The 16309-nt window shown below is 44.2% G+C and overlaps 1 protein-coding gene across 1 annotated transcript in view; it reads right to left on the bottom strand.

Annotated features, from left to right (window-relative positions):
* prkcsh (protein kinase C substrate 80K-H) overlaps positions 1 to 16309 on the bottom strand; it is a 73073-nt gene that overhangs the window by 28604 nt on the left and 28160 nt on the right. Inside the window, exon 11 of the mRNA XM_041176942.1 lies at positions 11638 to 11728. Coding sequence (XP_041032876.1) covers positions 11638 to 11728 — 91 coding nt within the window. The remainder of the gene's footprint in view (positions 1 to 11637; positions 11729 to 16309) is intronic.

A 16309-nucleotide genomic window follows, 5' to 3' on the forward strand; every position in this document is an offset into this window, starting at 1 on the left:
AACTCAGATCCTATATAACTCGGAATTGCCTCGAGTTGTTTTCCTCTCTCCTCCCTCCACATCAAGTACGTCTCCCTCATTTATCCTGACTGCCCAGCAGTAAGGAATTACTCATGGGGTTTCATGCAAAACGAGATGCTTTGTACCTTCTCGCTTGTAAAGCCAAGGGTAAATACGGTTTCACAAGCCGGGCGGAGGTGGGGGAATCCAGTCAGATTCACTAATGGAATGGGACAATGAGTTATCAAAAAATAGTCTTGGGGCTGTATATGCACCAACTTCCATAGTTCTACACACAAGAGACACATCAACCAGAATGCAAGGTTGTTAAGAATTGAGTACTCCCTTGATTATGCACTGGATAACGATCACCCCTAGTGCAGCAGGAAGGCAGTGAAGACAGAAAATTTCCAGTTGAATTCCCCCGTCTCAGCTGAGATGGCCCTGGTTGGAATTGGCTAAGGTTGAGATGCCCCAGCACCCGTGAACTAAAAAGGCCAAAGAAACGGCCTCAGGCTTCCCCCAGATCACTAGCCACTGGCCCAAGCTGGAAAATGCAGATTCACAAAAAGACCTAGCTCAGATACAATGCCCTCCCCTACCCAATGTTCTACTGGTATTCACTGGGTGCGCATATGAAGGATGGCTGCGAGAGTCCAGCAAGAGTTATGGGAAAGGGGAAGACAGATAACTGGCAACAAAAACACAATTAAAGGGTTAGTCACTAAGTTCCTGAATAATATAGCATCTTTTACCTCAAAACATTTCAAAGCACTTGACAGCCAATCAATTACTTTTGAAATGTCATCACTGTTCTATAGGCAAATGTAGCTATGATGAATGACCAGTTAATCTATTTTTGATGATGTTGGCAGATGAGTAGTTGTTGTCCAGGATACCTGGACAACTTCCACACACTTCCCTGAGTAGTGCCATTGAATCATCAATAGCCAGTGAGGAGGGAGGGTGAGAGGGAGGCTCGATTTGATGTTTCACTTGAAAGACACCACCTCTGACAATGCAGCGCCCAGAGAATGTTCCCAAGTCTAGGCATGGGACTGCAACCAATGACCTTCTGGGTCAAGAGGTGAGAGCGTTACCAATGAGCCAAGCTTGGATCTACAGGTGAATGTTATGACATGAACAGCTACTCCATCAGCATTTACCACAAGTCAACAGCAAGTTTCAGAATTGGCAAAGCAACTGAAGTCTTAAGCAAGATGGTGCTTGATGAGGATAATGAAAGTGAAAAATAATTATGCTACAGACTATTGAATGGTGAAGAGGGAACTGGAACCATTCCATATAAAAAAAACTTAGTAGCTGAGGGGTTAAAAAAAACCTCTGTTAAATGGGTCTCAAGTGTGTAACTACATGCTCACAGCAGGGCCAGGCTCCAGCATGATGTGGTGCCACAAAGGCTGCAGCCTTGAGCCGAGAGCCAGCAATTTAGATTGGAAAATGCTGCATTATCCTCACAGCAGGAACTCGCACCTGCTGTCCTCCGAGACAATGACATCAGCTTTAGGCACGCTGACACAGCCACTTACACAAGCACCATCTTCTCTTCTGGGAACACGGCTACTCCATATTTCATGACGATCGATTTTTTTTATTATTAAAAAAAACAACGCAAAAATAAATTTGGGGAAAAAAACATGCTAAATCCATTTCTGCATATGAAGATCGTGCACGTGTGCGGAATGATTTTTAAAAATAACGAAATGAAACGTTGTGCTGACTGGAAACGGGGCTAAATTCAATAATTAAAAAGGTTATCTCGTGCATATTATGTTTCAGGAGCAGTAGGTGCCGGGCTGCCTGCCAGTAAAGTGACAGATTGATGTGTCTCACCCCAGGTCATCAACTGGGTCAGAATTTCAGAGAGGGAGAGAGAAAAAAAAACAGGTTAAGATATAACACTAATTTCACTGTTTGACAGGGAAGTGACTAAATATACTGAGGTCTTCTGTGATTAACAATTTAGATTTTCTTTCTCTCAAGTTGTTCAATTATAATCCTCAATATGGGGCTCCCTTCTCCATCAAATTGCAAGCGTGCATGCAGAGAAGGGGGAGGTGGGGACGGAGATATACTCTCTTCACCGACGGTTGTCAAGAGTCTTAAGGGATTTAATCCAGTAAGTAGAACCCCGCCACACTAATTTGGCAATGTTGCTGAGAAGCTGAAGGAGACCAGGTGCGACTCAGAAGTGCATCGTTATGAAAAATCAGACAGCTATAATTAAGAAAACACGAACATCAGAAAAGTCAGGCACGGACCATCTACAAAACTTAGTCCTTCAGTAATATAATTCTTCCGTCCCAGAGTCTAGCTGCACACTGAGCAATATTTCAGTTTCCAAAGCCCTGATTATTTCAAACATCCATCATTCTTCCCTGCTTCATTTTCACTTCTGTGTTCTTGCCCTATCTTCTCGGCTCACTTTGAAGTAATAATCTGGGTTTAATTTATCTATTGTTGAATATTTTATACACACTGAATAATGCCTCCTTAACCACCTTCTCTCTAGCCTGTAAAGCAGATTCCTTAATGTTCCCCACAGCTCATCCTCTTTGCATTCAGGAGCAGCGTTAGCCCTTTTCGGCATGTCTTCCTGGGACTTGTAATAGCTTTCAACGCTTGTAAGTTGCTATCTATTTGGAACAAGTACAAAATAGCCCTGTCATTACTACCAGCACTTTGCTAATGCAATACATAATGAAGTAAATTTTTTATGATTCTATGGCTTCTTAAAATAAAACAGGTATTATTCATGTCCTCCATTTCAAAACTAAAATGTATTTAAGATGGCAGCTGTAAACGAAGCCCACAACTTAAGGAGCCTCACTTTCTTTCCATCGAAAATAATTTTCCATTACTCGGAGATTTGATAGAAACCAAACAGATATTTACAAGGCAAATAAGCCCAAAGCAGAAAGAAAAATTGACTCCTTCTGTCAAGTCTATGTACTTGGATCAAAAAAATTCAGATAAGCTCATTTTGTAGTTTCAGGCCTTGAACTTCAAATAGAGAGAAAAAAAAAAAAATCTCCTCGGTTCGTCAAATGAATTGGTATCCAGCGGACTGCTCCGCAAATCTAGGTCACTTTCATAGATGCAAGCCTGAAAACTATCCTGGTACAAGGATAAGTGCTGGCAGAAAGCTGCTGGCTCAGCCCTGACCGGTCCTTTGATGTGCTTAAAAATGAAAGATAAAGAGGATAAAGCAAGGAAGCAGAAATAAAAAGGAACACCGCCAGCGGTTTTCTGCTGCAGTAACAACTTTGCTGAAACAGAACGGTGAAGCCCACAGTGGCTTCTCCTTGTCCTGACCTCTCGGAACAAGAATTTGCTCAGCAAAGAAATAAAATTATATAGAAAAGCCGAAAGCTGCTGCGTTCTTATTAGGTTCTCTTCTCAAAACGGTAGATTTGGAAACTGGAATTTTTGACGAGTGAAATCCAAAATTTCTTCAAAACTACTCTTCATGCTATTTAGGCAAAAAAAAAATCCCATAACTCACACTTGTGTGATCAATTAAATGAATATCTAACATAGAGAGGCCTGCACAACAAAGGGCTGTTGTTACTGTATACACATTCACCATCTCAAAGCTGGTCAGACCGCATGCCTGATATCCAGTATTGGGTGAGCAGAAATTCCCTCCAAATAAAAATATTGGGAAGACCAAACCCGTTGTGTGGTTGTTCCCTGCTTCAAAAACCTCATTTCCTAGCCACCAACTCCATCCCTCTCCCTGACAGCAATCTGCGACTGAATGAGACCGTTCGCAATCTTACGTTGTATTTGACCCCGAGATGTGCTTTCCACCACATACCAACAGCATCACTAAGGCCGCCTACTTCCCCTTCTGTAACATCACCTGACTTCACCTCAGCTCATCTGCTGCTGAAAGCCTCACCCATGCCTTTCACATCTCCAGACTCCAATGACCTTCTGGCTGGCCTCCCATCTACCACCCCTCCCATATACTTCTCCTTTGTCTTTCCTGCCCTCGCCTCTGTATCTGCTTAAAACGTGTTACATCTATAAATTTTCCCAGTTCTGAAAGGAGGTCATCAACGTGTAACACTGAAACAAAAATAAAAATACCTGGAAAAACTCAGCAGGTCTGACAGCATCTGCGGAGAGGAACACAGTTAACGTTTCGAGTCCGCATGACTCTGCAACAGAACAGCTGAACGGTTCTGTTGCAGAGTCATACGGACTCGAAACGTTAACTGTGTTGCTCTCCGCAGATGCTGTCAGACCTGCTGAGTTTTTCCAGCTTTTTTTATTTTTGTTTTGGATTTCCAGCATCCGCAGTTTTTTGCTTTTATCAATATGTAACACTTCCTTCTCTTCATGGATGCTGTCTGATCTGCTACACATTTCCACCATTTTCTGTTTTTATTTCAGATTTCCAGCATCCGCAGTATTTTGCCGTTATAGGAACATCTCTTTTCTTACTCTATAATTCTACGCAACACGATTGCAATCGTCAATTGTAAGTAAGTGAGCTGAGGGCCATCCTGAGGTACTGACCTGAGCTGTGGCACAGCGTCATGCTCTCCTGTCTAGCCAAACAATGTGTCCGAGAGGAGGCAGCAGACCACATTTGGATTCATTTGCAGATTCATTTGAAGCCCAGTACAAATTAATCCTGGAGGCTGACCCTTCCAGAAGCGGAGATTCATTTAAAACTGCAGACGAAATCTAGGCCAAGCTTTAGACGATGTTTGATTGGTTGTTCAACCTTCATGGGTTTTCCCAGGGTCAACTGTACTGGGCCTGCACTAATGCTTCTTTGCTGTCTTCCTAGAAACCTTACTTGTTCACCACAAATTCAAGCCGAATTCGACGGTGATCAGCTTCACAACATTAAAAGTCAGGAATCTCTTCTGCCTAAGCAGAGCATTTCTGAAACAAACAGTGCAAACATCCAAATTTGGGCTTGATCAACAGCAGCCACATTAACTAAAGGTGGTGATACCCTAAACGCATGGCTATGAATTTTCCAATATCAGAAATCTTCATTAGAGTCATTCACATTAACTATTGATGGGGTCTAAAAAAGTACAGGACAAATTGTTCATTATATTAACTCTGGGCCGTGCCCTAGGCCCAATATTCTTCATGTGTTTCATTTACCTGCCCTCCACGGTACCGTTTGAAAGTGGGGTTGCTCGATGATCATTATAGTGTTCAGATGCAATCGTAATTCCTCATGCAATGAATCAGTTTGCCAGTGTACACAGGAAACCTGGACAACCTCCAGGCCATAGCTGATGTGTAGTGGCTATGTTACTTTCTACCTAAATGGACAAAGGTCATCTCCAACAACTGTGTCTACTCATCTCCCCTTGATATTCAATGGCCATCAAGTCCACCACCATGGGAAGGGTTGTTGCGGGGGGAGGGGGGTTAACTAGACATACCATAGCATCAAGAGCAGATCAGAGGTTGGTCAATTTGTGGCGCGTGATCCAAAAGCTGACCAACTACAAGGCACAAGTCAGGAGTGTGGCACCCCATTATCCATCTTAAACATTCACTTCCTCCATCACCAACCCACCGTGGTCAGTGTTGCAAAATGTGCTGCAGAAACTCCATGTCCTTTTGAAAGTTAGAATCCTTTTTATCATTTAATCACTCATACCCTCCACATTATCACAGACTGTCCACCATCTATAAAGCACAGGTCAGGAGTGTGATGAAATGCTCTTCCCTTGCCTGGATGAGTGCAACAACGCTTAACAAGCTTGACATCATCCAGGACAAAGCAACCCATTTGATTGAAACATCATCCATCACCTTCAACATTCATTCCCTCCACTGTAGCACACAGTGGCTGCAGTGTGCGCCATCTACAAGATGCACTGCAGCAACTAACCAAGACGCCTTCAGCAGCACCTTCCAAACCCACAAGCTCGACCACCTAGAAGAACATGGGCATGGGAACACTGCAACCTCCAATCCACAGGCCACCCTGACTTGGAAACATATCATGGTTCCTTCATTGTCACTGGGTTGAAATCCTGGAGCTCCCTCCCGAACAGCACTGTGGGAGCATCTTCACCACACCGACTGCAGCGGTCAAAGAAGGCAACTCAGCTCTGCTTCTCAAGGGCATTTAGGGACGGGCAATAAACGCTGGAGACCCTCATCCCATGAATAGATGAAAAAAGATCAAGTTGGGCAGCAAGTGGGTGCCCAAAGCCTGCAGAATTCATCAGTAAGAGGGTATGAAACAAGTTTCAAATAAGCAATGACATATGGGCTTGAAACAAAAGCAGAACGCTGCAGATTCTGGCAATCTAAACTAAAAATGCTGAAAATACTTGGCAGGTCAGGCAGCATTCGTGGATAGGAAAAGCGCTAACGCTTCCCGAAAGCTCACCAACCTGAAACGTTAACTCGGTTTCTCTCTCCACAGATACTCCCACACCTACTGAGCATGTTTTGGCATGGATTTGAAACTCAGCTTTACTTAGAACATCTATTCTGCATTCTGGCATTAGGCTATAGAAGCAATAAAAAGTGGATGTGAAATCTGCAATGAGTAAAAAGTATTCATACCCAGCAATGGAGTATCCAACACTGGGCAAAAGGCAAAAATTTCTTAAACTAGGTAGGTTAGCTAGCTCATTGTCAATGGCTGTTTATAGATATTATATAAACTGACCATAGCATATGCCGCCCCCAACAAAAATAGCCAATATTTGAGGGAATGTTAAAGCGCGCACGCAAAAAAGGAGCTTGTATAAATGTGCGTAAACAAAAAAGATTTAGCAAGTCAATCAGAATCTGAGCTCTCCTGTGCATTTTCAATAATGTGTTTAATTTCAGCCCTCTCAAAATTCACTTCTTTCTTATTATTAATTTGTGTAACATGTTCATTGGGGCACAACAGCTTTGCAAACATGATGCCTCCAAGGGCTCTCCACTGCTAACTTGGGATCCATAAAAAAAAATAGATAGAGGCGTCACCATTTACATGTCATGTCCTGCATGTACCAGGACGCAAAGCAGCGCTGAGGACAAAAATCACACCCGCTATGACCATCCTGCATATCCCTCGCCCACAAGCAGCTTTTAACTGGGCTGCCTTCTGGGCTCAGATTTCATCCCCGCCAAACAGGTCTCAACCTGCAGTAACCCTGGTTTCATTTTGAGCTTGCAGTGTGTAAACAAGCATCAGACACCCCCAGATGAATTAAATGGCGACACACCTGAAAATCACAAAGAGCAAGATAGCTGTAAATAAAGTGGCGCGGCACCTGCTCGCTCCTCTTCAGCTGGCCGAGAATCACAGGTGTAACTAAAATGTGTAGACAACTTGCAGCCCCCTGTGGTGATCCCGCAGGGTTTCACCTTGTGTTTTGTTTCTATAATTGCAGGGACATGCCCCCATGGAAAATGACACTTAATTTTTGATGAATTGTCAGTTCTCATCTAAATCGCTGTTGTGACTATTACTACCCAAAGGGGATTTTTTTTTTTAAAAGATGCTGTTTTTACTTCTGTTTAAACCAAGTTTTTTTTTAAAAAGTCAAAAAGGTATCCAACAGCTCAGTAAGTAAAAAGGCCAAATTCTGATATCTGTACTAGGTGATCTCAGCCAGAGCAATAACAGGGACATCCATAACTGGCCTCAGCACCAGCAGACAAAGAGAGAAGAGAAAAAAGAAAAGAGAGAAGAGAGAGGGGGAGAGGGGCAGATGTAGAGAGAGGGGGAGAGGGGCAGAGGTAGAGAGAGGGGGAGAGGGGCAGAGGAAGAGAGAGGGGGAGAGGGGCAGAGGAAGAGAGAGGGGGAGAGGGGCAGAGGTAGAGGGGGGGTAGAGAGAGAGAGAGGGGGGGTAGAGAGAGAGAGAGGGGGGGTAGAGAGAGAGAGAGGGGGGGTAGAGAGAGAGAGAGGGGGGGTAGAGAGAGAGAGAGGGGGGGTAGAGAGAGAGAGAGGGGGGGTAGAGAGAGAGAGAGAGGGGGTAGAGAGAGAGAGAGGGGGGGTAGAGAGAGAGAGAGGGGGGGTAGAGAGAGAGAGGGGGGGTAGAGAGAGAGAGGGGGGGTAGAGAGAGAGAGGGGGGGTAGAGAGAGAGAGGGGGGGTAGAGAGAGAGGGGGGGTAGAGAGAGAGGGGGGTAGAGAGAGAGGGGGGGTAGAGAGAGAGGGGGGGTAGAGAGAGAGGGGGGGTAGAGAGAGAGGGGGGTAGAGAGAGAGGGGGGGTAGAGAGAGAGGGGGGGTAGAGAGAGAGGGGGGGTAGAGAGAGAGGGGGGGGTAGAGAGAGAGGGGGGTAGAGAGAGAGGGGGGTAGAGAGAGAGAGGGGGTAGAGAGAGAGGGGAGTAGAGAGAGAGAGGGGAGTAGAGAGAGAGAGGGGAGTAGAGAGAGAGAGGGGTGTACAGAGAGAGAGAGGGGTGTACAGAGAGAGAGAGGGGTGTACAGAGAGAGAGAGGGGTGTACAGAGAGAGAGAGGGGTGTACAGAGAGAGAGAGGGGTAGAGAGAGAGAGAGGGCTAGAGAGAGAGAGAGGGCTAGAGAGAGAGAGAGGGCTAGAGAGAGAGAGAGGGCTAGAGAGAGAGAGAGGGCTAGAGAGAGAGAGAGGGCTAGAGAGAGAGAGAGGGCTAGAGAGAGAGAGAGAGAGGGCTAGAGAGAGAGAGAGAGGGCTAGAGAGAGAGGGTAGAGAGAGAGAGAGAGAGAGGGGGGTAGAGAGAGAGAGAGAGGGGGTTAGAGAGAGAGAGAGGGGGATAGAGAGAGAGAAAGGTAGGGAGAGAGAGAGAGAGGGGTAGAGAGAGAGAGAGAGGGGTAGAGAGAGAGAGAGAGGGGTAGAGAGAGAGAGAGAGCGTGGTACAGAGAGAGAGAGGGGTAGAGAGAGAGAGAGGGGTAGAGAGAGAGAGAGGGGTAGATAGAGACATAAGTATTATGCAATAAACCCCTGTGCATGTGAATATTCAGTGAGGGCAGGTTGGGCTCAGCTATGATGCCTCCAGCAGTTGAATAACCTGTCAATGTCTGGACAGACGTGCACATAAAAAAGGCTATTACAAAGCTGCTATTAGCTATGAAGCTATACCACAGCAGGGGACAGGAGGAGGGAATTATCAAGAAAAAACGGGCTATTACACCATTCCCAAAGCACTGGAGCTTAGCAGAATGAGAGGTGATCTCATTGAAACATAAAACCTTAAGGGGCTTGACTGGGTTGATGCAGAGAAAATATCTCCCCTGGCTGGGGAATCTAGAACACAGGATTACAGTCCTGGAATGAGGGGTTAGCCATTTGGAACTGAGATGATGAGAAGTTGCTTCACTCAAAGGGTTGTAAATCTTTGGAATTCTCCATCCTAGACAGCTGTACATGTTCAGTTAGTGAGCCTATTCAACAGAGGTCAAAAGATTTTTTAGATACTAAAGGGAGATGGGGATAATATGGAACGGTGCAGTTGAGGTAGAAGAACAGCCAGGATCTTGCTGAATGCCAGAGCAGGCTCGAAGGGCCTTATGGCCTACTCCTACGTCTTAGGTTATGTACAAAATAATTGCTGGAACCTCCATTTGAAGAACCAGCACAAGACTTGTTGGAGCGAATAGCCTCCTTCTGTCCTGTACAGCGCTATGATTTATTGACACTCCAGTTGTCCATCGTTCTGTCTATTCAATTTAAATAGAATTTTTGCTACCTGTAGCCTCATGTTGTTCCTGGTCTTTACTCCCACCACTTCAGTGTCAACTCTTCAGCATGCAATCTGCAAATGCGTGAACTCTCAGGTATCCAGCAAGTTCCATTGCTTACCAAAATGTCAACATGGATAACTATTGAGGTTCCATGTTAAAACCGACAAGTTTTGTTACTGGCATATAATGAGCTTTTCACTATCCTATAAGTCTGAGATATTATTGTTTGTATGCAGATCATGAATGAGACAGGCAGGGAAATGCACCCTGTTTATACTGCCACAACATTGCTCATACTGCGTTTTCCAGCTGTCCAGGATAATTTTTAATAGGGACTTCAAACACATTTCATTATGACCCCCACTTTAACTCTGTATCACTCATCTGATATCCCGAGTGTAAGTGGGGCCTTCCCAAATCTCGAGAGAGATTAAATCACCGTAGCCGGAGACAGAAAAGTCCCCCCCAAGATTGAGCCCCTAGTTTTCCCTGAGGGCTGGGACTCAGCTGGGACGGTGAAAGACTAGCTGCGCTTTGGCTGCAGCACCGCTGACGAGGGGAAGGGGAGAAATGGAGGTCTTGCCCGCTCCGGGCCGCTACTCAAGAACCACAGCTGGAAGGACACTGAGCGAGGGCAGTGGACCAGGTTTAGTACTGACCCCCTCTGCCATTGAGGTTTAGTTGCAAACAATAACCACCGACGCAAGTTATCTGAGGATGACAGTCACTTGTACACTGCACTCCAGCGGAGGGGCCAACACCAAGGAGATGAAGGGGAAAATTACAGGGGAAGATGCTTGTGCAAGGAACACGAGAACATTGGCAGCTTGTATAAAACACTGTTTGCTTTAAGCTCTATGTGCAAGTGCAGAATCTTGCATTCTTCCTTTCAATTAAGCACTCCCACGATTCCCCAATTTGAGAGGCGAGCACGCTACTGGAATGAGTTGGGGACAGAGACTTGACAAGAAAAAAAGATCAAAAACAAGCACGCGGAAACTCTCATTCTTACCTTGCGGAAGGTAATATTTTCCTACAGTTCCTGCAAATCCTCTCAGGTATTTCCTTTATCATAATTTATTTAGCACAGAATCAAGGATATGGCAAGGCTCAGGCTAATCTAAAGGAGGAAGGCAATAAATGACTTGCATTTATGTAGCGCCTTTAATATGGTTTAAAAAGTCCCAGGAGAGTGTTAACAAGGCAGCGTGGTTTAGGGAGGGAATCACAGAGCTTAGTGCCTAAGCACCTGAAGGTTTGTGAACCAATGAAGGAACTATTAAAATAAAAGCAAAAAAACTGGGGATGCTGGAAATCCCGAAACAAAAACAAAAATACCTGGAAAAACTCAGCAGGTCTGACAGCGTCTGCGGAGAGGGAGACAGTTAATGTTTCGAGTCCGTATGTCTGGTGAAGAGTCACACGAACTCGAAACGTTAACTGTGTTTTTCTCTGCAGATGCTGTCAGACCTGCTGAGTTTTTCCAGGCATTTTTGTTTTTGTTAAGGAGCTTTAAAATTGGGTTGCACAGAAGGCCAGAATTGAAGGAGCACAGAGATATCAAAGGGTTTCAGGACAAACAAAAAAAAAAGGCGCATATAGAAGGACTTTTAACCAGTGGTTTGTTAGATTAAAGTCCTAAGGCCACCGGTGTTGAGGATCTAAGCTTCAGAGCTGGTAGCTGTTTCAATTCAATGCTAGGTCAATCTGTGGAACGTACCCCCCGCCAAAGAATGAGGAGCTCAAGCTCAATAATGATCTCTCCAGGTAGAGATGGTGAGGTCCGGAACCTGTAATCCCTCAACGAAATGGAGAGGTTTTCTCTTCATTGTAGAGAGGGAAGGTCGGGGGCGGAAGAGAGGCGAAGGAGAGCGCCTACGTGGGAACATCACTCTCAAGAAAATTTATGATAGTCTTTGACTCAGTTCAAAGTTTTTTTAGATCAGTAAAAGGAAAAAAAAAAAATACCATCAATCAGAGCTTGGGTCTCTTCATCATATGCCGGCATTTTGTCTTCTTCAGTATCTTGCTTTTCTGGAAAATATGGGGCTGATTGGTCCTATAAAGAAAAGGAACATTACTTGTCCGGAAGGTGAACTGACACATCATGTTAAAAGTGGCCAAAGTTCAATAACTAGGTTGCCTTCAGAGACCAGAGTTTTTGACCAGCAATACACCAGAGACTGAGTGGTACCCAATCAAGACTGCGAGTTAGACTGGGAAGTCCAGTATCAAGTGCATTTTATACATGCATTTAAGCAGCAAGTAAATTAAACATTTAAAAAAAGATGCAGTGGGTTTTCAAAAATACTTGGAAATACATTAACAAAATCAGGTTATGTATTTAACATATCTCTTGAATAAACTGAACTTGGACTCCCAATTTCTGATAGTGTATTAACCTGGTACATGTATTTAGTGTACTTTTATTGAAAAAAACATTAATAGGTAACTAAGACCACCTTGGAGACAGCATTTCCTTAAGTAGCACTGAGGCCAAATTGTTCTTCCTCAACTCAAGCTGACAATAGCTAACTTAAGAGAGCAGGAAAGAAGCTTGTGGCCTTAAAGATCTGCACAGCTACATTATTCACTGGGAGCAGAAACTGGCAATGCTGTTATTGAAAATTAATACTAAAAAGTATAAACCTACCACTATTGCCGGCAGCTTCCATACACACCTGAATTAATTAATGATAACAGCAAGAATTCTTAATTAAAAAGCAGCACGAGATCATGATTATTCTACTGAAATATAATCTTCTTTTTCTCAAGTGAGATGCACAGAAATCAGGTTCATCATATTTTGATGCTAAGTATTTAGACTTGACAGATAAATCAGATCAAGATTCAACATAACAAAACCACTGGGCTAAAAGCCATGGTACGCACTCAATATTAATTGTCCCAGGGACCCTCGACATAATCTTTCCTCTCCCTTGTTTTGCTCCTCCAATTCTGAAGGTGCCAACTCATGCCGACATGTAGATGCCTGCGGTCTGTACCTTGCCCTAGTTGGCATTCTTCACACAAAGCACCAGCAGGTTGTCTGAGCACTGAGGATGTCACAGCCCAGCCTCACCCTGCTCTCACCCAACATTTTCACAGCCGCACTTTTCAACACTTGTTGGCAGTGACGAGCAGAACCAATGAGGGATGCTCCTTATCCAGCCCAAGGACAATTACGCCAACTGTGCCACCTCAGTCGCTCCCCGAAGCAGATACCAATTCAAAATACTGCAGGAGAGTGACTGAACCAGGAACTGCCTGTTGAGTGGCTTGACATCACACTGTACTCTTATCAAATAAGCCAAGTGAGCACTCACTACTCCTTTAATGGTCTACACTGGATAAAGCCAATAGTTTGCCACTACACCCTACAAGAGGAGGGAGCTCTCCCATACTAATCTGTGAATTGGTGGACTCCACTGGCCCAGTCATTGAGGTGCTGCAATTGACATTTTCCCGTCAGGGGAGACGAGCGATGTATACCAGCAAGGAGGCCAGATTCCAATGCTGCTTGGTGTCTTTGCTGAAAAGTGTGCTGGTGGGTGCCTGCGGAGAACAGAACTGAGCTGCACCATGAACAGACACAGACAAACACAAACACAGGGAGGCACGCACACAGACACACACACGCAAGCACAGACACAAAGAATGGCACGGTCCTTCCTTGAGTTTTCTACACAAGGTGCAACTGAGAGTCAGCAGCTTCGAGCAAAGGCAGCAAGGAAATTTGGTCGTGGGGCACTGGCAGGGGTGGGGAGGGGGGAGGAATCTGGGTAAACAGCAAGGATTCAGAGTCGAAACGTAATTTTCTTTGACAGCTGCAAAGGGTACAGGATGAAAAGGTACTCAAAAGCTGCCTTAAAATTCAATAAATTTTACTGCTGGCCTTCAAGAGGAATCACATTCGGGGTAGATGTGGATGAAGAAAAGTTATTTCTATTTTCAGAAGAACTATGCTCCATTTTTAGTTGAGAAAACTGAACACAAGTGGATATGGTGAACATTCCCATGGATATCCAGGTAGCTTATGCTAGTCTTTTTTTTTCCCCTTTTCAAAGGAACGCCCTCAGGCACTCATTTGAATTATTATATAAAACCGAATTACTGACTGGGAGTGAATTCAAGAGAGATTTTTCAATTCATATTGAACTGTAACAATATCACAATGAATTAGGCGCTCAGGGGATTGAGGTTTATAAGAAAGAGCCCACTCCATCACTCACACAGTTGGATTTGACGGTAGGTGAGAAAATACTTGGAACTTTCGGCTTTGTCAGTCACCGCTTCCTAAGCGCAAGCACTGAGCTTAAGGTAGAAACAATGTAAAATCAACTTTTATTTCAGAGTCTCCCATTAAAAATTGACAGGCGTGCAAGAAATAGGCATATTCCTCACAGGAAGGGCAAAGAGATTTCAGAATAATTCCTAGGAATGTGAAGTGACATGATAGCACTTTTCTTTTTGAAGTGGCCAAATGCGCTATTTTCTCTCCAGGCTGCCATGCACCAAGAATTGGGATGGGCAGAGCAATGAGACGGAAAGGGAAAAAACACCGCACAAGCGCAATGATATAAAAACAGAAAATGCTGGAGAAACTCAGCAGGTCTGACAGCATCTGTGGAGAGAGAAACAGAGTTAACGTTTCAAGTCCGTGTGACTCCTCTTCAAAGCATCCGCTGAGTTTCTCCAGTATTTTGTTTTTATCTCAGCTTTCCAGCTTCTGCGGTATTTTGCTTTTTATCACAAGTGCAATGATATTCTTCTCTATCAACACGCTCCAGCTTAAGAACAGTCCACTAAAGAAATCACGGCAAAGGACATGGCCGAGGGAATAAATGGGTGCTTTGTAACTGTCCTCACTGCAGAGAAGAGGTTGCTGATAGTGCAGAGGGGTAAAAGGAGATAGAAGAAATATCAGGTACAATAAGAATAAAGAGGAGGTGCTTAAAAAAAAAAGTACTCAAAGCAGAGAAAGTTGCCTGGTCCAATTGGGTGCATCCTAGGTTACCAAGGGAAGTATGGGTGGAAATAGCGGAGGCCTGGGCCACAATATTCCAATATGATTAAGTGTGAGAGTGGTGTTAGAGTATCTTAAGAATTCAAATGCTACACCGCTGCTTAAAAAAGGGGAGGGATAACATCAGCAATTACAGGCCAACTGGCTTAATGTTGGTGGTAGGGTGATTTTTAGAGACAATGAGCTGGGACAAAATTAATTGGCATTTGTAAATGACAGCACCAATTTATTAAAGGCAAATCATGTCTCACTAACTTGATGGAGTTCTTTGATGAATTGATGGAGAGAGTTGGGGCAAAAAGAGAAGATTAGTGGCGAACGATTATTCGTCAAACTGGAAGGAAGTACACAGTCACGGACCCCAGGGTTCGATATTACAGAAATAAAATAGTTATTTTTATGGTTTTTACATATATATATATATATATATATATATATATATTTTTTTTTTTTTTAAACAGTTATGGCATCGCCCTTGTGGAAGGATGTCAAGGGCTTAGAGGGTACTTACTGGAACAGTACCAGGAATGAGAGAAAGACTAGAAAAGCTGGGATTGACCTTCTCTGCTGCAAGGAGAACAAGAGGAGACATTTAAGAGGCGTTCAAAACAATGAACGGTTTTGATTGAGTAAATCAGGAGAAACTGTTCCAGTGGCAGTAGGACAAGTGATCAGAGGATAGAGTTAAGGCACTTGGTAAAAGAACTAGAGACAACAGTGGAAGCAGATTCAGTGGTAACGTTCAAAAGGGAATTGGATAACTACTTGAAAAGAAAAACATTTCCAGGATTTATGATGAAGGAGCAGGCGTGGATAGTTGGATAACTATTTCAAAGAGCTAGGCACAATGGGCTGAATAATCTGCTTCTGTGCTGAAGCATTTTCTGATTCTATAAGCTGCTCCAATACAGCTATAACACTGACATCTACTCAGCAATGTGGAAAATTGCCCAGGTATGTCCTGTACACAAAAAGCAGGACAAATCCCACCCGGCCAATTACCGCCCCATCTGTCAATTTTCGAGCAGCAGTAAAGTGATGGAAGGGGTCATCAACTGTGCTTTCAATCAGCACTTGCTTAGCAATAACCTGCTCACTGACACCCAGTTTGGGTTCCATCAGGGCCTCTCGGTTCCTGGCCTCATTACAGCCTTGGTTCAAGCATGGACAAAAGAGCTGAACTCCAGAGGTGACAGTGACTGCGCTTAACATCAAGGCAGCATTTGACTGAATGTGGCATCAAGGAAACCCAACAAAATCGGAGTTAATGGGAATCAGGGGGAAAACTCTCCACTGCTTGAAGTCATACCTAGCACAAAGGAAGATGGTTGTGGTTGTTGGAGATCAATCATCTCAGTTCCAGGATATCACTGCAGGGTAGTGTCCGAGGCCCAACCATCTTCAGCTGCTTCATCAGTCATTCCTTTCGACATAAGGTCAGAACTGGGGATGTTCACTGATAATTGTACAATGTTCAGCACCATTCGCAACTCCTTAGATACTGAAGCAGTTTATGTTCAAATGTGGAAAGACCTGGACAATATCCAGGCTTGGGCTGACAAGTGGCAAACAACATTCATGCCACACAAGTGCCAGGTAATGGCCATTTCCAAC

The sequence above is a fragment of the Carcharodon carcharias genome, chromosome 30, assembly GCF_017639515.1.
Source record: "Carcharodon carcharias isolate sCarCar2 chromosome 30, sCarCar2.pri, whole genome shotgun sequence".
NCBI lineage: Eukaryota > Metazoa > Chordata > Chondrichthyes > Lamniformes > Lamnidae > Carcharodon > Carcharodon carcharias.